Source organism: Thamnophis sirtalis, unplaced genomic scaffold (genome assembly GCF_051295495.1).
Source record: "Thamnophis sirtalis isolate CommonGarterSnake01/CBP01778 unplaced genomic scaffold, rThaSir2_p1.2 scaffold_2, whole genome shotgun sequence".
Classification (NCBI taxonomy): Eukaryota; Metazoa; Chordata; class Lepidosauria; order Squamata; family Natricidae; genus Thamnophis; species Thamnophis sirtalis.
Window position 1 is genome coordinate 90,944,461 of NW_028261382.1, and position 22,727 is coordinate 90,967,187.

The following is a 22,727-nucleotide window of genomic DNA, read 5'->3' on the forward strand; positions in this document are numbered from 1 at the left end:
AGAAAGGTAGGAAAATCGAATTGACTGTGGTATATACGAATGATAAGATTTCTGGAGGCAGAGGGATGGCCTACATTTGCTGAAGCAGAACTCAGAAGGGTGGGAACTGTGCTACCGTCGCGTTTCTCAAGGTTTTCCAGTGAAAGTATTGATGGTGACCTAAAATACTCAGAAATTGAGCAATGATGATGCCGATGATTGGTGGTTAAAGTCGTAGTTGCAGCTGCAGCAGAAGACACACAAAAAAAGTCATCCTGAAACTGAAAATAATTCTGAGCTCTGAAATTTGTTTTGGAAGTTAGAGTTGTGTTGCTGTATGAGCAGGGCGAAGGAAGTCTGCTTCTTGGATATTTCCAGAGTTGTTTCATTTAAAGGTGGGATTGGTTTGACTTTGAAGAGGTGGAGATTGGCTACAGATCATTTAGACGTCCTGTTAGGGGAACGCAGAATCTTTTTTTTTTTTTTTCTGTAAATGCAAAATTTCTACTAGGCTGCCACCTTATTCCTCTTTTAACACCCTCAGTGGAGAAAGATTTTAGGACTGTTGTCCCCATTTCAGAACAGAGATAATCCTATGGACTGGGGTGGACAAACTTCAGCTTTGAGTTTCCTCTTCTTAGAGATTTGCCAAAATATAAGTTCATGTGTCTTCTGCTGGGAGTGATGTAAGACATTTTCCTTTTAAAAAGCCTCCTTTTGATTGGCTAAGGGTAGGGTAAATTAAAGGGACTCGGTGGCTCAGTGGCTAAAATGCTGAGCTTGTTGATCAGAAAGGTCAGCAGTTTGGCAGTTCGAATCCCTAGCGCCGCGTAACGGAGTGAGCTCCCGTTACTTGTCCCAGCTTCTGCCAACCTAGCAGTTCGAAAGCACCTAAAATTCAGGTAGAAAAATAGGAACCACTTTTGGTGGGAAGGTAACAGCGTTCTGTGCACCTTCAGCATTTAGTCATGCTGGCTACATGACCACGGAGACGTCTTCGGACAGCGCTGGCTCTTTGGCTTTGAAACAGAGATGAGCACCACCCCCTAGAATTGGGAGCGACTAGCACATATGTGCGAGGGGAACCGTTATCTTAGGGTAAATTAACTAATTTATGGATTGTGTTGACTCTCTGGGATGGGGCAGATTAAGTATCCATGTAAATGAAGTTGGTGATATTACAAAGGATTTGAGATGCAATTTGGATCCTTTTTTCAGCATCTTTGGTGATGTTGCTGTTCATTCTTCTCTGATCTATTGACTGAACATTATAGGAGTTGAGGTCTTATCTATCTGGCAGGAAGGCTGCCATAAATAATTTTAAGGATCTGTTTTGATTGGATCAGATTAGTACTTGAATGAGAAACCAGGAGAAGACCTCAAGATTCTGGGTTGGACTGAGAAGTTAAATGTCTTTCTTACTTGGTTTCTCTTAGTCATATGATCAACATTCAGTAATGTACCCTAGCAGGAAGATAAGATGAAACTAAATGCTTAGGAAATAAAGCAAGATTTATATTCAAACATTAGGAGTTTCCTTTGGTTGAAGGCCAAAAATCTGAAGAACTCTTGCAGCACCATTTCAGACTAATTGTTGTTGTTAGCTGCGAAGTCGTGTCTGGCCCATCGCGACCCCATGGACCACGTTCCTCCAGGCCTTCCTGTCCTCTACCATCCTCTGGAGTCCATTTAAGCTCACATTTAAGCCTACTGCTTTAGTGACTCCATCCAGCCACCTCATTCTCTGCCGTCCCCTTCTTCTTTTGACCTCAATGTTTCCCAGCATGAGGCTCTTCTCCAGGGAGTCCATCATTCTCATTAGGTGGCCAAAGTCTTTGAGTTTCATCTTCAGGATCTGGCCTTCTAAAGAGCAGTCAGGGTTGATCTCCTCTAGGACTGACTGGCTATTACATTGTATTAAAAAGCTTTCGTGATCTACGGCTCACTTCACCTGGTGCACCGAGCAGTTCCATGGATAGAGGATTTAAATTAGGATAAGGGTAGAGGTAATACAGATGCATTTTACATGTGAGACAGATTATTAATAACCTGACCAACTGTTGATATGAAAATGAATTGTAAAACATTGAGAGTTTGAGAGAAGTTCTTAGTTAGAGTTGCTTGGGATGGGAAAAAAACAGCAACCATCTCTGTGTTTTTCTCCACTGGGACCAGTCTATCAGGGCTGGACCCAAAAATGGGATGGAGCATACTGCCTCCGTTTCCCCCTTTCAGCCCCAATCCAGGAGCCCTTGCAGGCAGTCGCTTTCACGACAAACTAATTTTGTGTTAAATTTATGTTTTTACAAACAAAGAAATAAAGGGAGGCTAGTATAGATCTATTTCAATCAATTTAGATAGATCTATACTAGTCTCCAGGGGATGTGGTGGCTCAGTGGCTACGACGCTGAGCTTGTCAATCAAAAAGTCGGCAGTTCGGCAGTTGGAATCCCTAGCGCTGCGTAACGGAGTGAGCTCCCATTACCTGTCCCAGCTTCTGCCAACCTAGCAGTTTGAAAGCATGTAAAAATGCAAGTAGAAAAATAGGGACCACCTTTGGTGGGAAAGTAACAGCATTCTATGTGCCTTTGGCATTTAGTCATGCCAACCACATGACCATGGAGATGTCTTCAGACAGCACTAGCTCTTCAGTTCTGAAATGGAGATGAGCACTGACCCCTAGAGTCAGAAACAACTAGCACATATGTGCGAGGGGAATCAGAGTCAGCATATCGCCCCCACAGTCTGGGTCCTCATTTTATCCACCTCGGAAGGATGGAAGGCTGAGTCAACCCTGAGCCGGTGAGATTTGAACCACCGAACTGCAGTTAGCAGTCAGGTGAAGTGGCCTGTAGTATTGCACTCTAACCACTGCGCCACCTCGGCTCTTAAATTTAACCATCTGTGTGTTTAGTAACAAGACTAGATTTAATCTTATGGTAGTGAGTTCTTCTCACCAATGCATGCAAATAAATAATGCTTCAATCTTCCATGATCAAATGGAAAACTTACCTTCTTTTTCCCCATCCTGAAAAAATCTCCTCCTAAAATTCTTAGTAATTAGTAACTTGGCTGGGATCAGAGACATAACAGGATCTAGTTAGGTTCATGTCTGAATGGGAGGTTACCCTAAAATCTCCAGGCTGTAGGCTAAGCGGAGAAGATGATAGAACATCCTAGAAGACACAACGACAAGTCATTTCCTTGTTACAAGAAAACAACATGGATGCACAGTGAAGATACCAGGAGCTGAGTTCAAGATGCTACAGATAGACCTGATCTGAGAAGTGCGCTGAATGTTGATCCCAAGATGTGGATTTTTTTTCTTCTTCCCTCTTTAGTGTTGCTCAAAAAATGAACCGTTTGCCTTTTGTTAAGAAGGTTCCTTGTTCATTGAAAGCAGATTTTCCAGTTGGAGTAGTAGAGTGGAAGTTGAACATTTGTTCCTCGGTGGGTGAGGCTAGCCAAGACTTCCTTTACAAGAAAAATGTAGGTTTCCCTTAATTACCACGAATCGCATTTCACAATTTTTAACAGCTCGTTAAAAAGTGGCCGGGAGATGTAGCATGCAAAACAAACCTCTCAATTGGTGGGCTTCAACCCCAGGGCTTAAAGACAGGAAGAGCTGGATCTAGTTTGCAATGTTCTCTAGCTGTTCTTGTTGACCCAAATTTTCTTCATACCTTCTTAATTTCATCTGTTGGGAAGAACCTATCTCTGGGGAACAAGGAAGTTTGCTTGGCAGCATACATACAGTAGTGGCCAAAATTGTGGAAGCCTTTTTTTGGGGGAGGGGGGAGTGTATCTTTGAGGTTTGATGGCTAATAACACACTTTTTTTTTGAGTAGTACCATAAAATTATATGTTATATCAATGGAAAGATAATTTAATCAAGAATGTAATGCAATGAAGTTTGTTCAATTATCTGTATTCTATGAAAAGTTATAGGTCGGAAGTGACCAAGCAATAAAACTCAGTTAATAGAAGCAATCATTCAATCTTGGGTTCACACGACAAGAGTTGCAGAACTAAAAGGCTTGGTTCACTCCATGGGAAGACCTTGCAAGGCCGTAATTCATGCTAAAGGATACCCAACTAGGTATTAACTGACATGGTGATATAATTTTTGTACACCTCATTTTTTCCATGGTGATAATTTTTGTATATCTTGTTTTTTTTCTATGTGTTTCGCTTTTCTTCTTCATAACTGCTATTCTAATAGCAAATCCTTCATAAAAGGTATTGCATTATATTCTTTTTTTAAAAAAAAACATATTTTTTAATTTCCATTTTCACAACATACAATCACATGTATACTATACATAACCAGTATCATATAGCAACAAATAATGATCGCATCAGTTCCTCTTGTCATCAACACCCCCCCCAAAAATAAAAACTCATTATTAGCTCTTCTGCTCTCCATACACCTCCCTCTTCTACCTCTCTCCTACTTTTTATCTTCCCTCCATCATCCCTTCCCACTCTACTTCCCCTTCTCCTCTCCCTCTCCTCTCCCTACATTCCACTCCTCCCTATCCTCATCCTCCCCCCTCACCCTCTCTCCTATCCCTCTCTTCCCATCTCCCCTCTGTTTCCCACTCTTCCTCTCATTGGTGTATTTCCGCTTCTGAGCAAACTCCAATCTATGTTGATAGTATTTATACTTCACATTACATTCTTGATTAAATTATCTTTCCATTGATATAAAATGTTATGGTACTACTCTAAAAAAAGTGGTGTTATTAGCCGTCAAATCTCAAAAATACACTTTCCCCCACAAAAGGTTTCCACAATTTTGGCCGCTACTGTAAATGGTTTACTGTTGTCTTCTCCTGAGAGATAGGCTGCTGAGTCTTCCTATTGTTGTGTCAGGCTAGGACTAACTGGTTTGAACCCTGTTTTGTTTCCAAGCCCAGTAGAGTTTGTCAGGTATTATCACCTGCTGAGATACAAAAAGCCATCTCGGAACTCTTAGATTAGATTGTTGTTCCTATCTGATCTTGTGGATTCGTGATGAATTAGCCGTTGTCTATGCAGGCTGGAAATCCTGTGGAAAGTTATCCCAACTCCTCTAGTTTCTAACCATTTCTCTACATGGCTGCCATGAAATAATGGCAGATCAAGAAATGCCATGAAATGATAATGGCAGGTTTTTTATTTTATTTTTAAAGAGGTTACTTTGATTCTGTAAGTAACAGGGAAAGCAAGAACTTTTTTTCCCTAAAATGTTATTTTTGCATAAAAGGTAGTCTCTAATCTATACCGTTATACATAGTCCTTGTATAGAGTCTGTATAGTCATTATATATAGTCCTTTTTCTTATGATAACAAGTTCCTATGGACATTAGTTCAAATGCTATTTCCTTCCTCCCTCCCTCCCTCCCTCCCTTCCTCCCACTCCTTTCCCTCCTTCTTCTCCCTCTCCTTCCTTCCCCTTCCATCCCCTCCTTTCTCTTCCTCTCTCCCTCCCTCCTCTCTCCCTTTCTCTCACTCTCCTTCTCTTTTTCCTTCCTTCCTCCCTTCCTCCCTTCCTTTCCACCAATACAAGAAAGACCTTTCCCTCTCATAATTATGAGATTGCTACCAACAACTTTTGTTTGCCATCCAGAGATGGGTTTCAACAGGTTCGCGGCGGTCCCCGCGGACCGGTTGGTTAGTGAACCCGGAAGTAAGTAACTTCCGGGAACGCTGAAGGCCCCACCCGCCCGCCCGTGCTCCTTACCAGTCTTTGATGGCTTCTGCGCTTCCACGCAGGCGCATGGCACATACAGCGCCTGCGCAATTCTCCGCGAGCAGCTGGAGCATTGTGCAGGTGCTAAGACACATGCGTGAACTGCGCACATGCATGAGGACGCCCCCGGCCCCGTTCCAACCGTACCAGTTGGAATGGGATGAGCAACCCACCACTGTTGCCGAGGTGGCGCAGTGGTTAGAGTGCAGCACTGCAGGCTACTTCAGCTGACTGCAGTTCTGCAGTTCGGCTGTTCAAATCTCACCGGCTCAAGGTTGACTCAGCCTTCCATCCTTCCAAGGTGGGTAAAATGAGGACCCGGATTGTTGTTGGGGGCAATATGCTGACTCTGTAAACCGCTTAGAGAGGGTGGAAAGCCCTACGAAGCGGTATATAAGTTTAACTGCTATTGCTATTGCCATCCAAATAAACAGCAAGAGAATACTAAAGGAAGCTTGCACTAGTAAATTTAATCGAAGTGATTTGCACCTATGCGTGTTTTGTCAGATGTTAGTCCTGTGTTGTATGTGCTCAGACCTAAGAACCATGTGTAGTACTGATCTTCGTTCTCTTCTTAAAAGGATATAAAATCTTTCCCTTTAAACAGATCCTTTCCTTTGTTTCTCTTTCATTCCTGACCTCTTTAATCATTTGTTTAGTCTATCTTGACAAGAGCAATGAGGGAATTAGCTTGTATATCTCTGCAGCCTGATTTATAGGATGCATGTTTACATGGATATGTTTGAGATGTTGCTAAAGCCAGGAAACCATTAACTTGATTTACTCTGGTTAGAATGAATGTTTTTAAATTGACTATTTTGGGGGAAAGGTTTACAGTTCACGTAACTGGATCTGAGAGGGGGGCTTGACTTATGTTGAAAAACCAAGCCAACTCAGAACACTCCTTATGATGATGAGCAGAGATGGGAAAAAAAGTCTTGGGAAATTTCTCTTCTTTTACAAAAGATGAAAAGGATTAATTCATAGCAGTGTCTAACTAATTTCTACTTTGTTTCCCCCCCCCCATTAAAATGTTTTTATTTTCCATTTTTCATTTTCATACGGTCACATATATACTGTACATAACCGGGGCCATACAACATTAAACAATAATCACAGCAATTCCTCTTGTCAACAATACCCCCAGAAATATAAATAAAATGAAACTCAAACTCAACTAGAAACCCAATATACCTCTTCCACTCTCCATATACCTCTTTCTTCCGCCCCCCTCCAACTTACTATCTTCCCTCCATCATTCCCCTCTACCCTACTTCCCCTCCCCCTCTACCACTCCTGTCTCCCGGTCCACTCCCTCCCTTCCTTCTCACCCTCCCTCCCATCCTCTCTCCCGCCCTCTCTACCCCTCTTTCTTCTACCCCACTCCTCCTCCCCTTGGTGTATTTCTACTATATGTCAATGTATTCAGCTTGTCCTATTTTTACAGAGAAATTAAAGAGAAACAGTATACATGTGAAATCGCATTACATTGATATCTAACACATGGTATATATCCCCGCCTCCCCTACCCTCCCCCCTAACACCCCACCTCCCTCCCCCCCCCGACTTCCCAGAGCCCGTACACGGTATAGATTTTTAACAAACACAGTCTAAAATATATTGAGACAAAAAAAAAGTTAAAAAAAGAGGTTAATAACATCTCTACATTGATCTTAGCTTCTTCCTGTTACACTAACTTTGAACAGTTTAACTCATTCCTGATCTTAAGCGTATACTATCTGGAATTTCTTAGTCCCGTATTTGTTTTGTATATAGTCAATCCATTTTTTCCAGTCTCGTTTATATCTCTCATTTGAATGATCTTTAAGATATGCCGATATTTTAGCCATATTTAGCTTTTCTACTTTGGTAGAGATGCCTTGGCCATTTGATTTTTTATTTTATTTTTTGCCAATTTCCATTTAGAATCCTTAATACTAAAGCTTTCTGACCGAAACTGTCAAACTATCCATGGAAGTATGAAAAAAAAATTGTGGTAAGGACTTTAATCTGAAAGTTTAAGATTAAGGGTCTCTTATCGCTTTCAGAAATCAGAATACACCACAATAAACTATCACTAGACAAGAACTGGGTTAGAAAACATCCGCTTGTACTTTGTCAAAGGAACTCTGCCACTTGCAAATTGCAAATGTGTTTTTCAACTTGTATGATGTCTTCTCAAGAACGTGTCTTCATATTTATTGATAGGATTTTGTATTTTGCCTCCTAAGCAAAATCACCCCTGGCTGCAATCCAGTATCCCTTCGCCAGATATATGATTCCCCCTTTTTCTTTTAATGAAAAAAGGGTTCTTATTGAGGAAAAGATTCCAACTTAAAAGTAGGGAAGATTGGGGCAGTAAAGAACATCTAGAATGAAGCATTTGGATTAGCAGGACCTTGTTTCCAGCAACTATTCTTTATATGTTTTAGGGGGCTGGAGGCTAAAAGATATGAAGAACGGTTGCTGGAACTGGGTATGTCTCGTTTAATGAAAAGAAGGACTAAGGGAGACATGATAGCAGTCTTCCAATATCTCAGGGGCTGCCACAAAGAAGAGGAAGTCAAGCTATCCTCCAAAGCACCAGAAGGCAGGAGAAGCAATGGGTGGAAACTAATCAAGGAGAGAAGCAACCTAGAACTAAGGAGAATTTTCCTGACATTTAGAACAAATAATCAGTGAAATGACTTGCCTCCAGAAGTTGTGGATACTCCAAAATTGGAAGTTTTAAAGAAGAGATTGGACAATCATTTTTCTGAAATGGTATAGGGTTTCTTGCCTGAGCAGGAAGTTGGACTAGAAGACCTCCAAGGTCCCATCCAACTCTGTTATTCTAATTCTAATTCTAATCTTACAACATCAAAATACTAACCAGGAAGAGAAGAGAGGAGTTGGGCACTGAGGGAGCTAACCAGCATGGTCTTTACTGAAAATATGGTGAGTTCTTGCACTGGGTTTTTCTCTATGTTGTGTCTTCCTGTTTCCTGGAAGAGGAGACTACAGTCCTTTAGTGGTGGCTGAAGAGCAGTTCTCTGCAGCCCCAAACAGAGATCATGAGAGGAGGTTTTCTCCATTCAAATTCTCCATCAATCTCCTAGAAATTAGACCAGTGTTTCACAACTTCAGGAACTTTAAGTTGCATGGACTTCCACTCCCAGAATTCTGTCTGTCTATCTGGGGAATGCTGGGTAAAATTCTGGGAGTGGAAGTCCATGCAACTTAAAGTTGCGGACATTGCAAAACCCAAGATTAGATTGAGAGAGCAATAGCAATGGCAATAGCAGTTAGACTTATATACTGCTTCATAGGGCTTTCAGCCCTCTCTAAGCGGTTTACAGAGTCAGCATATCGCCCCCACAGTCTGGGTCCTCATTTCACCCACCTCGGAAGGATGGAAGGCTGAGTTAACCTTGAGCCTGGTGGGATTTGAACAGCCAAACTGCAGATAACAGTCAGCTGAAGTGGCTTGCAGTACTGCACCCTAACCACTGTGCCACCTCGGCTCCTTACAATAGCACTTAGACCAGTGGTTCTCAACCTTCCCAATGCTGAGACCCTTTAATACACTTCCTCATGTTGTGGTGACCCCCAACCATAAAATTGTTTTTTGTTTTCCATATTTTTTTCAAAAATACGTGTTTTCCGATGGTCTTAGGCAACCCCTGTGAAAGGGTCGTTCGACCCCGCCAACGAGGTCCCGACCCACAGGTTGAGAACCGCTGACTTAGACTTATATACCGCTTCATAGTGCTTTACAGCTCTCTCCCTAACGGTTTGCAGGTAGTCCTCGACTTACGAACACTATTGAGCCCAAAATTTCTCTTTGTTAAGTGAAACATTTGTTGAGTGAGTTTTCTCCCGTTTTATGACCTTTCTTACCACAGTTGCTAAGTGAATCACTGCAGTGGTTAAGTTAGAAATACGGCTGTTAGGTGTGTCTGGCTTCTCCATTGATTTTGCTTGTCAAAAGGTTGCAAAATGTGATCGAAAGTTGCAAAACTTTGATTGGCCACTAAATTAACGATTGTAAATCGAGAACTACTTGTACAGAGTCAGTGATATCGCCCCCTAACAATCTTCATTTTACTGCCCTTGAAAAGATGGAAGGCTGAGCAGTTGGACCATAGATGCCATGAGTGTAACAAAGTTTTGAATCCAGATCTTCCAGATCCAAAATTTTAGGCAATTTAATAAATTTGTATGCCGCCCAATCCTGTAGGACTCCGCACACATATGTGTGAGGAGAACCTTTACCTTACCTTTTAATAAAATAACCAGTGTTATTTAAAATGAGGCAAAATCAAAATGAGGATTTGAGACCCTCTTCCACCTGTCCAAGGCTTATTGTCAACGAAACCTCCACCGTTACTAGATAAGCTATCATTGACTTAGCTACAGTTACAACCGAAACTTAACAAGGGAATTCATGACAGAAATAAGACTTCCTGGTTTGAATCACTCTTTCTCATATTTGGCCTGTTTCTTGGTCAGCCCTGGTAAAGATTAACCAGCATCATCTTCCAACAATCATTTTTTTTTATGGCAGGTAATTACTTTTCAAGATTTGCAGCAAGGGAAAGGCTGCAAGGAAATGATAAAAGTCTGTGATGTGACCTTTGAGATTTGAATTGTGAGTTAGACCTTTGGGTGCTGATGTCTTTTTCTGTGGGTGTTGTGATTTTGCCAATGTGTAAGACGGAGCATTTGTTGTTGAGATTTGGAGTTGCCAGTTGTTTGACCATTCTGACATGTATTCAAGGTCTCTTTGCATTGTCGGTGGTGTTGAACATTTCTACGTCATCAGCGAAGAGAATACAGTTGCTTATGAAATGATCGCGAAGGTCATTTATGCACAGTATAAAGATTGTTGGTCCTAATGCACTGCCTTGGGGAACACCTCTGTTAACAGGTGCAGGATTTGACCACTTGTTGCCTGTTTGACAGGAACACAGCTGTCCACTTGTGCAGGGATCCGGAAATGCCATCAGATTTTAGTTTTAGAAGTAGTTTGTCATGTACCACTGAATCCAAGGCTTTGCAGAAGTCTATGTAAATTGCATCTATTGCTTTATCCTGGTCGAATTGTGTAGTCCATATGTTTTGGCAGTGTAGAAGTTGCAGATTACAGGACAAACTTTTCCTGAAACCAAATGGTTTGTTAGAAAGGAGATTGCTTGTCTCTAAGTGGAGGGTAATGGATTGGTTTATGATGGATTCCATGACTTTGCAGGTGTCGCAACATAAATAAATTGTTCTGTAATTTTCAACTAGGCTGGGGTCACCCTTTTTGAAGATGGGGATGACTGTATTTGTATTTGTATTTGTATTTTATTATTTGTATGCCGCCCTTCTCCGGGAGGACTCAGGGCGGCGAACAATTCAAAGGAGATAAGGGGGAACATAAAAGACAAAATACAAATAATAAAAGTCGACAACAATCGCACAACCATACATGTCGAGAGGGGAGGGAACTCATCACCCCCAGGCCTGCTGGCAAAGCCAGGTTTTGATGGCTTTTCGGAAGGCCTGGAGAGAGGTGAGGGTCCGAATCCCTACGGGGAGTTCATTCCAGAGGGCCGGAGCTGCCACAGAGAAGGCCCTCCCCCGGATAATAGCCAGGTGGCATTGGCTTGTAGATGGCACCCGGAGGAGGCCAACCCTGTGAGATCTAATGGGTCTGTGGGAGGTAATTGGCAGCAGGCGGTCTCTCAAGTTGACACTGTTAACTTTGGAAATGTACAATGTGATCAGTTGGTTGGTCTTCAGAAGTCTTCCTGCTACAGGCTTGTGACAGCTTCTCTTTTCCCTCTTCCTGCATGGTTGGACCCTAATTTTAATTGTGGTTGCCTCCTCCTTTTCTATCAGTTACTCTGGGAATTTCTACTGAGGGAGGCGTTTCACGTTTCTGCGATGAGTACATGCCATTGGGATGAGCTCATCGCAGTACTCATGCTTGGATGCCCCGAGTGGTTGATGACGTACATCAAACGTCACTTCTTCATGACGAATGGATTAGACCTGAAACTGGTTTTCTCCTAAGGTTGGTTTCCCTTTTGCCCTGGTTGAACTTCTTCTGGCTCATTTTCTTCTGTGGCTGTTGTTGGAGTAAGAGTCAGACCGGGAGATCTGATGCTGACTACCTTCTCACCTGTCATTCAACCTGAAATCTCCTGCCTGCTTATGTGTCTTCCTCCTTCCTCCCTTCTCTAACTGTAAAGCACCTGCATCATTGAACAAGAAGGGCCAAGATTGCGTTTTGTGGCATATTATTGTTTTCTGCAGCTAGCAGAGGCTGCGGTAGGTTTGTTTCAAATCAGCGATTCAAATCTCACCAGCTCAGGGTGGACTCAGCCTTCCATCCTTCCGAGGTGAGTAAAATGAGGACCCAGATTGTGGGGGCGATATGCTGACTCTGTAAACCGCTTAGAGAGGGCTGAAAGCCCTATGAAGAGGTATATAAGTCTAACTGCTATTGCTATTGCTATAAAAAAGTAAAGGTTCCTCTCCCGACTCTAGGGGGTGGTGCTCATCTCCGTTTCAAAGCCAAAGAGCCAGTGCTGTCCGAAGACATCTCCGTGGTCATGTGGCCGGCATGACTAAATGCCGAAGGCGCACGGAACACTGTTACCTTCGTTCTATTTTTCTACTTGCATTTTTACATGCTTTCGAACTTCTAGGTTGGCAGAAGCTGGGACAAGTAACGGGAGCTCACTCTGTTATGCAGCACTAGGGATTCAAACTGCCAAACTTCTGACCTTTCTGATCAACAAGCTCAGTGTTCTAGCCACTGAGCCACTGCATCCCGCAAAAAAACCCTCACATACAAAACAATAAAACTAATAAAAGAGTATAATCATATAATAAATTAATAAAATAATATAATCACCACACACCCCGGCAACAACGCATCACATGAGCCATTTAATGGGCTCCATCTTGTTCTGCGTTCCCCAGTTTCCTGGCAGAACCAGCGCCTTCTGGAAGAGTGGTCAAGTGGGGGGGGGGCATCTAATCTTCAAGGAAATAATGTTCCAGAGAGAGGGAGCCACCATAGAGAAGGCCCTTCTTCTGGGTCCCACCAGGTGTATCTCCCTAAGGGATGGGACCCGCAACATTCCCTGTCTTCCCGCTCTAATGGGTTGGCAGCCCCTGAAGAGCATTCGGAGGCTTCAGCTTGTCCAGAATGCAGCCGTGCAAGTGATCGTGGGTGCGCCCCGGTACACCCACATTACACCTATCCTCCGTGAGCTGCACTGGCTACCTATCGGCCTCCGGATACGCTTCAAGGTACTAGTCGCAACTTATAAAGCCCTTCATGGTATTGGACCTGGGTACTTGAGAGACCACCTGCTGCCAATTACCTCCCAAAGACCTATTAGATCCCACAGACTAGGCCTCCTCCAAATTCCATCTGCCGGCCAATGTCGATTGGCGACCACTCAGAGGAGGGCCTTCTCTGTGGCTGCTCCGGCCCTCTGGAACGAGCTCCCCGTGGAGATCCGGACCCTCACCACCCTTCAGGCTTTCCGCAAAGCCGTTAAAACCTGGCTGTTCCGGCAGGCCTGGGGCTGATGAGTTCCTATCCCCGCTCGAATTGTGTGGCTGTTGATTGTTTTTAAATTGTTTTTGTATTTTGTTGCTTGTCCTTTGTTTTTTGTTTTGTACTATTCCCCCCCCCCCCCTCCTGGTTTGTTAGCCGCCCTGAGTCCCTTCGGGAATAGGGCGGCATACAAGTGAAATAAACCTTTGAAACCTTTGGGTAGATGTGACTGGCAAGAGATCGTACCTCAGTTAACTTGGTCCCAAGCCATGAAGGGCTTTAAAGATGAGGGAAGCAAATCGGCAGTTTGTGGATGAATCTGTTAAGGTTTCTCCGACTAAGACATCCCTTACACTCGTCAAAGGGACATTTTTCACTGCACGTGTTTGCCATTATTATTTGCCTACACCGGTTTATAGATTGGTTGTAACAGTATTTAATTGTGTATCCTTGGTTTGCAGAGGTGACTTCTCATTTATTTAACTTACTCTCCATTTCAACATGCACAGTGCGAGGTAGATGTGTGGCCTAAGGTTGACCTTTCCGACCATGGTGGTTTTATCTTTGTTGGAGAGCTGAGTGATGCTTGATGTTGCAAACTGTGTTTTGTTGACACTTTCAAGTCAAAGAGGGAAAGTGCATCACTTAAAAATAAATAATCTCAGAATTTGTGCCCAAGCTGTAATCGGTGTTGTGTTCTTCCTCTAGAATCTATTCTCAGTTAAATCCATAAATATGTTCTACCTTTCCATGACTGTCGGCGAAAAGGTAGTTTCTAGTGAGAATTCTGAAATTATATTGATGCATATGCATCAGAGGTGGGTTGTTACCGGTTCGGATGAACCAATAGTGGTATTTTGGCCTCAGTCGCCTGAACTGGCAGCAACCCAGGCTGGCCACGCCCCTGAACTACTTCCCCAGTCTCTGCTGCCATTCCTGGAAAGGTTTTTATTAGTTTTAAATTGTCCTTGCACATGCGCAGAACAATTCTCCATAGTGAGAGGGGAGGAGTATCCAGAATGGGTTGACCTTGTCCTCTTATGATTGGATTGAGTCAGATAAGCTCTTTGGGCAACGCCCCCTGGTCACCAGGTATTCCCCAGTTTACTGACTCAATCCACTCAGTGGAGGTTGCACATTCTGGATCTCCAGCAATTTACTAGGATTAAAAGAGAATTCATTTGGATCCGTCGAATCTTGCCTCCCTGCATCGTGCACAGCCTCCTCCTACAGGAACGGGACTGCCACAAGCCCCCTGGGGCGGCACGCTGCCCTGGCCACTGAGTGAATCCAAAGTCACTCAGTGAGGACCTTGGCCGGGAACTGTGCATGCACAAGCAAAGCGTGTGCGAAGCAAACCGGCAGCAACCCACCCCTGATGTGCATGTGTTTTTGTTTAACTTTCTTTAGTTATGCTTTTTCATTGATGGACAACTGCATAAATCTAAGGATATAGGTGTCCGTAGAAGACCTGGTGGGGAAGCAAGTGATAACATGCATTTCAGCTTTGTGTTATTAAAATGACAGGTTGGTATTATCGTGGCCAGAATCCTCGAGTTAAGAGATAATTGCTCATTCCATACATAGTTCGTAAAGGTGTGTTGCAACATTATTTTTTTTCTCCAATATTTTCTAGCCCGGTATTTGTGAACCTCAGCTCACCTTAAGCTGCTTGGACCTCAGCTCCCACAATTCCCCAGCCAGCAGCCATTGAGGCTGGGAAATTCTGGGAGCCGAAGTTCAAACAGCTTAAAGTTGTTGAGATTGAAAAACATAGTTCTGGACATTGATCTGATTTCTCATATCTTAATTAGAAACTGTGATTTATCTACTGTTACATTAGAGTTCAAACCACATTCTAAACTCTGTCTAGAATTTACAAAATAAATACATTCTGCCTACAATTTAAATTCAGGGATGCAGTGGCTCAGTGGCTAAGACCCTGAGTTTGTCGATTGGAAAGGTTGGCAGTTCAGCGGTTCGAATCCCTAGCGCCGCGTAACGGAGTGAGCTCCTGTTACTTGTCCCAGCTTCTGCCAAACTAGCAGTCCAAAAGCAAGTAAAAAATGCAAGTAGAAAAATAGGGACCACCTTTGGCGGGAAGGTAACAGCGTTCCGTGTGCCTTCGGCATTTAGTCATGCCAGCCACATCACCACAGAGACATCTTCGGACAGCGCTGGCTCTTCAACTTTGAAAAGGAGATGAGCACTGCTCCCTAGAGTCGAGAATGACTAGCACATATGTGCGAGGGGAACCTTTACCTTTACCTTAACAATTTAGCGACTCTTGTGTTTCTGGTTAGGTATAGGTGGATGGTTGTAGCGATGTATTTTTAAACGTGACTCAGACAAACAAACTTACATGGCTCCATGGGGGTCTGACTACTGCCAATAGGATGCATGTTCTTGCCCAGGAACAGGAAGCTCATGTTCAAAGCCCAAGAGCGGGTATAAAAAACCCTCTCTCTCAACTCCATGTGATCAGCTGCACCAAAACCATGTGCTCGATGGTTCTGCTCCATTAAACCATCTTTCCAACCAGTTTCCAGTTGGAAACTCCCCACTTGGAACTGAACCAGATGGATATTTCTTCCAACATACTGTTACAGCAGAGTTCAAACTGTGTTGTCTACAATCTAAATACTCTTGTCTTTCTGGTTAGATATTAGTGGATAGTTGTAGCGATGTATTTTTAAATGTGTGGGTGTCTGAATTGGCTCTGAATGTTCCCAGCTATACTTAAACCTCCACATGGGGATGAGTAAAGAGGAAGAAAAAAGGAGCAATCTCTCTCCTGGTGGAACCTCCTGAGTTAGTTTTGCTTTGCTGATCAAGTAATCCATATATGGTCTAACTTCCACATGTTTTCACTGCGTTTCAAGCAAGCGGTGAGTCATCCAATGAAGATAGTCCCCAAAGTGATCAAATGAAACCAGACTGCAAGTTACACAACAGCAATGTGGCAAGATTTTATCTTGGAAGAAGGAAGTCAGCTTCGGTGAATGATTACAAAGCCACCGGTTTCCTGAACAGCTTTGCAAAAGTGTCCTCCTGTCACTGAAACCGATCTTATTAGTCTTTTTGGAAGTCAAAAACATGTAGGCTGAGGTTTTTTTTCATTAGATTTCATTCATCACCGTTATCTTGAGGTAAGATAGGTGGCCTATATCAGGGGTCTCCAACCTGGGCAACTTTAAAACTTGTGGACTTCAACTGCTTTGCTGGCTGAGGAATTCTGGGAGTTGAAGTCCACAAGTCTCAAAGTTGCCCAGGTTGGAGACCCCCGGCCTATACAGTTCATATAATTCAGGGATTTATTAATTCCAATATTTTATAACTTGTAGGAGTTTAAACAGGATAAAATGTGTTTCTCATATTTAGTACATTCTTAAAGGTCCATCTCATCCTGGGCACCCCCTCTTTTTTTTAAAACTTTTACCATCTGGCTGACGGTACAGGATAATAAAAACAAGGACAAATAGGCTGAAAAACAGCTTCTATCCCAGTGCAGTTAGTATATTGAATCCACAGTGTAGTGCAATATGAACGCAATATTGGGTTTTCAATTCAATTACATAGAATATGAAGGATGTGTGTTTGTGTTTTTATTTTTATAGTTATAATGTACACTGAAGATGGCATTTAATTGCATTGTATAAGGTACATTGACAATAAACTAAACTAAACTAAACTATAGCAATAGCAATAGCAGTTAGACTTATATACCGCTTCATAGGGCTTTCAGCCCTCTCTAAGCGGTTTACAGAGTCAGCATATCGCCCCCAACAACAATCCGGGTCCTCATTTCACCCACCTCGGAAGGATGGAAGGCTGAGTTAACCTTTAGCCGGTGAGATTTGAACAGTCGAACTGCAGAACTGCAGTCAGCTGAAGTAGCCTGCAGTGCTGCACTCTAACCACTGCGCCACCTTGGCTCTTAACTAAACTAAACTAAACTATGCAGTCTTAGATTAGTGCCAGCCTTCTGGTTCTGGTTTTGTGCATCCATGCGATGAAAACAACTGGTTCATTTCAGGCCCACGATCGAAGTAGGAAATGTATGTCCCTTCAAGCTGCTAGAAACTAACATCTTTTTAGATTTTTTTTTGTTAATGAATGTAAAAGCCAGTGAAACATCTTATTTATGAAATAAGAAAATCAGAAATATAAAAATTATTTTTTTTATACTTGTAAGTCCCGTCTTAGCAGTGAAAACCAGCTGGGTGACTTTGGACTAATTGCCAGGAGCTGAGAGTTCTAGTCCTGCCTTGACCATGAAAAGTGGCTGGTTGACTTTGGGCCAGTCCTTATCTCTCATCCCAATCCACCTCACAGGGTTGTTTGTTGTGGCAGTAGGAAGTTATGTGATGGACGTGTTCACTGCCTTGAGTTATTTATAAAAGTAATAAAGGGCGGGATTCAAGTAAACAAATAAACAAAAATAAACATAGTTCCTATTGTTTGAAGAAAAAAAAGCCAAGAGTCTGGAGAACCATTATAAACATATGTGGTAGAACGTTTGAGATGGGCTAGCAAAGAACGAAATTTGAAGGTTGTTTTTTTTAACTGCAAGAGGAATTTAATGGGCTCAAAAAACAACAAAAATGTGTATTTGGGGGAAAATTTCAAGGAACTGTGAGCAAACTCCTTACACAGATAAATGGAACGATCTAGCTGTATAGTAGGCAATTTGAACCCTTCCCCAGTTACTAGATGATTTATCTGACAGGTAGCTTTAACAAGGAGTCACGTCCATCTACCTTAATTAATTAATCAGGTCAAAGAGAAAGAAGAGCAACTGAGTGTTGCTGGTGAGACAGAATTATCCCCCATCCAGGTGTGTTTCTGTTCATTGTAAGGTACAGTAGTAGCCAAACGTTTGGGGAAAGTGTACAGTATTTTTGAGGTTTGACGGCTGTTAAGACCACTTTTCGTTTGGAGTAGTACATGAAGTTATATATCAATGGAAAGATAATTTAATCAAGAATGTAATGCAACAACTTTTATGAAGGATTTGCTATTAGAATAGCAGTTATGAAGAAGTGAAACAGGTAGGAAAAAACGAGATATACAAAAATTATCACCATGTCAGTTAATACTTAGTTGGGTAACCTTTAGCATCAATTATGGCCTTACAACATCTTCCCATGGAGTGAACCAAGTCTTTTGAGTTCTACAGCTGTTATAATGTGAAACCAAGATTGAATGATTGCTTCTATTAACTGCGTCTTATTGTTGGCTGTATTTGGCAATAACTTTTCATAGACTACATATAATTGAACAAGCTTTGTTGCATTACATTCTTGATTAAATTATCATTGATATATAATGTTATGGTACTACTCCAAAACAAAAGTGGTGTCATTAGCCATCAAACCTCAAAAATACACTTTTCCCAAAAGGTTTCCACAATTTTGGCCACTACTGTAGCATCCACCTGCCTAAGATGGAAAAGAGGAAGGTACTTTCTGGGATCCATCCGACCTTTCCCTGACTGCCATTTCTACTTCCTTTGAATTTCCATTCTTGAAAGGTTACAGGAAGAAGCAGGTTGTTAGCTCAAGCTGGGTTTGGCGCCCGAGAACAAAAGGAAGAAAACGCCTCTTTTTTTCCTTGTTGTTGAAAGATTTATAGAGGGGATTCAATCACCTTGGAGCTCTTTGCTGCCAAGAGTGCAGCACAGGTGTGGCCCAGGTGAGACAACCTGTTTTGGCCAGATTGACTCTCAGTTGCTAGAGAGGTGTTGGGTTGGGCGAGTGAGAAGAGAGTGTTCCTGAAACTCCTCGGTGAGTGTGCAAGCAATACTCAAATGTCCCTGCAGTTTCTGGAAATGAGTGTGCAGGTTCTCCAGCTGTGCATTCAGAGTTTCTGTGCGCCAGAAAAGCAGTGCCCCAACCCACAGGGGGAGGGTAATTGTAGCCCGACACATTTTTTTTTAATGTATTTATTTTGCATCCCGCCTTTATTATTTTTACAAACAGCTCAACGTGGTGAATATTTCAAACCTCGCCTCCTTTCCCTCCTCCTATTTTCCCCACAATAACAACAGTCCCATGAGGTGGGTCAGGCTCACCAAGACCGGCCCAGGGTCATAAAAGATTTGACAAAAAGGGTTAGGGGATTAAGGAATTTCTCCATTTTTGATTCGTGGTTAAGCAAATTGGATTGCAGGCTTTTTTCTCCCCCACACTGTGAGTAATTGGTTGAAGAAACTAGAAACTAGTTTGAATTCTACAGCCTGACCTGAATGTAACATGGCTAGCTGTTGTTCTGAGCCTGTGCTTTTCATTTTCAGATACAGGGCTACAGCAGGGGTGTCAAACTCGATTTCATTGAGGGACACATCAGGGTTGTGTTTGACCTCAGGGGGACAGGGTGTGTGTGGCCAGCTTGACGTCAGTTGTGTTAGAGGGCCCCTGTGGTGGCCAAACACTCTACCAGTGAAAATGGGCTCCCGAGCTCCGTTTTCAGCTGCGACGGTCTCTTGCAACTCTCTGCAAAACGGAGTTTGTGAGGGCCACTCGCAGCCCTCCCGAGCTCCGTTTTCGTTGGCAGAGGCATCACGGGCGGGCCCTCTGCAGTTTCCAGGGTGACACCATGGGCCAGATCTAAGGATCCCTTGGGCTGGATCCGGCCCTTGAGTTTGACAGCCTGTGCTACAGATCTGTGCATTTTTGATGGGAGAACTTGGATTTAGACCTGAAATACGTAATATTTTCCTCCATGGGTATTCAGTTGCTATTCCAGCAGCTTCAAGTCTTCCAGTACTTTATTTGGTCCTGCATTTGTATATGTCAATAAGAAGAAGCCGTTTCACAATAGCGATTCTGTTTCTCTGTAGCCTCTGTAGCTTGTGTTGGAATCAAATATTGAGATAACCTTTGCATATGTACATTTGCTGAGAGAATGGCTTGGTAGATATTATAATTCAGATGGTTTCTGGCAAGCAGTGAAAACTCTTGGTGGTAGGGCAGGTGGATGGGCTGAGAAGCAGCAGGTGTGAGTCTCTTGACCAGGTAATAGGAGCGGGGTGGGTGGGTGGGTGTTTTCCTTGAACACTCAAATAAATGTCCGGAAGGATCACATGTCATTCTGTGGGGTGGAGAGAAAGAAAGGATGTTGTGTCTATCCATCTCTCTGCCTGCTTTGCTTTTTGCAGCCGCAAAGGCGATGGTGAGCTGGTTTGCAGTGTGACGCAAAGCAATTTAAACTCAAGTCAGTTAATCCCTGGAGCTTAAAGCAAAAAAAAAATGGAGCGAGCAAAATCCAACAGAGCAAAAACTAATTAGAACTAAGAGATTGCAAGTAAGGAGGAAAGTAAGAGAGAATAAATAAAGCACCTATTGAATCATAAAGGTAAAGGTTCCCCTCGCACATATGTGCTAGTTATTCCTGACTCTAGGGGGCCACAGGTGGATGATGAATGGCCCCTCCCAGAGGAAATAAAAGAGGAGCGAAAGGGGAGTGGAGTTTGCAGGAGACAATTAGTTCGCTTAATTGGTTCATGACTCTCCAAGACTCCTTGCCAAGTTCTACAGATATCGGCCTGTCAGCTCTCCAAGCCAGATAAGTTCTGTGACTGTAAATCCTCCCTTGAAAGACTTTGCTGGATGTGAATGAGCAGAATGCACAGCAAATTAATAAAAGGGTTTTTTGTCGGGACAAGGAGTTGGCTTCATGCTCTTCAGAAGCCCAGGTTAGAACAATTCTGATGTTGATCCAGTTGAATACACTTGGATGAGAGAACATCCATGGGGTACTTAGGGATTGGGACTTTGGATGTACTAAGATGCAACCTGATCACCTCTCTCTCTGTCGTACTTAGGACATGAACGGCCTTGAGGAAGGGGTGGAGTTCCTCCCCACCATGAATACCAAGAAGCTTGAGAAGCGTGGTCCAAAATGTTGGGTGGTGGTGGTCATCGTGGTATCCATCTCCGCGGTCGTTTCTCTGACGGTTGGGATGCTGGTTTGGCACTTCAAATGTAAGTTGTGTAAGGTTCAGCTTGCACTCCAAAACTAAAAATAGGTTACGAATTATAACACGTTAAGGTAGAAGAACAACTAATACATTACTTAATAACCCGTGACTGATTCTACCAGCTTTACATCCACGTGGGTTTCATCAGCAATAAAGTAGAAGTGCTGAGTTTCTAGTCCTGGTGAATTTATTTAGTTTACCCAGGAAAGGGCTAGATTTTACAGTTGTCTTCCAGATGGGTTTCAGCTGTAATAGCCAAGAAGCAACAAGGTGAAAGGATCAAAAGATGACACTTTCCAAATAATTTAATGGGTATCTGTTTATTCCAGACATTCTGGGTTGCTAGCAGAAAGTGCCCGAGTGTTGTGGCCTGTCAGCTGCCGGCCTCTCCAGAGCTGAATCAGAGGAGGAGAAGAAGGCGTGGGAATCAGGGTCACCATCAGGGCAAACTGGGAACTCCATGGGGGAAGAGGGAATGGAGCTGGCAGGGAGAGGGTGGGGAGCCTGGGCCTTCTGTCAGCCTTCAGATTAAGAGTCAACAGCCCCCAGGTCTGGAGGAAGAGGAGGAACAGCTGGGTTCAGTTCCCGATGCACAGAAGTTAGAGGAGAGGAGAGCAGTGGAAATCTATGGGCCGGTCCTTGGGAAGGAAGAGCCACTGCTGCTAGCGAAGCCCTACTCTAGCTTTGGGGATAAAAGGCAGTGGGCAGAGATGACTAGATGTAGCAGATAACTATTCATCTCCCAGCTGGCCGGACTTGTTGGCCTGTGGTGAGAGAAATATTTTTTGCCGGGGCTGCTGGCACTCCTAATAATGAGTTAACTTCAGAGGGTTTCTCATGTTTGGGGAGTTGGGTCAGAACACCTGTCCAATATTTTTGCTGGTTCTGATCTCTGTCCTCTCTTGGCTGTTTTTTAGACAGGGCTGCCGTGGTGAAGAAGTCATACAACGGCCACATGAAACTGATAGGCACACAGTTCATCGATGCCTACGAGGATTCCAGCTCTCCTGAATTTGCTGCATTGGCAGAGAAGGCAAAGACGATGGTAAGAATTGAAAGCTGTATGAGCAACGGCAGCAACGGATTCTCTGCCTTGAATATCAAGGGCTAGATTACGGCAGCTTCCTCATCCCCTGTTGATTCCAGCTGTGTTGCAGTTATACTTCCCAGAATTCCCTAGCTGCAAGGAATTCTGGGAGTTATAAACCCAGCATACTTAAGGAAGGCTGAACTCAACAATCGTCCAGCTGATGTTTACCCAATGTTATAGGTAATCCTTACTTAATTGGGTCCTGGAACTCCGTCATTAAGCGACATGGTTGTAAGATGCAACTTCATGTGACTGCCAACCTATGAAGGTAGTTCCAGAAGTCCCAGTTGCCGCCATTAAGTGAATATCGCATGCTTGCAGCATCCTACAGTCAATGTGATTTCCATTTGCGACTTCCTGCTGGCGTCCCCATTGCCTTTAGTTGTTGGAAGACGGACGTTGT

At 43.2% G+C, this 22,727-nt stretch overlaps 1 protein-coding gene across 1 annotated transcript in view; it reads left to right on the forward strand.

The window, feature by feature from the left end:
- The window catches only part of ST14 (ST14 transmembrane serine protease matriptase), a 52,583-nt gene that overhangs the window by 1,608 nt on the left and 28,248 nt on the right, over positions 1-22,727 (forward strand). Inside the window, exons 2-3 of the mRNA XM_087706364.1 lie at positions 21,079-21,238; positions 22,152-22,279. Coding sequence (XP_087562490.1) covers positions 21,079-21,238; positions 22,152-22,279 — 288 coding nt within the window. The remainder of the gene's footprint in view (positions 1-21,078; positions 21,239-22,151; positions 22,280-22,727) is intronic.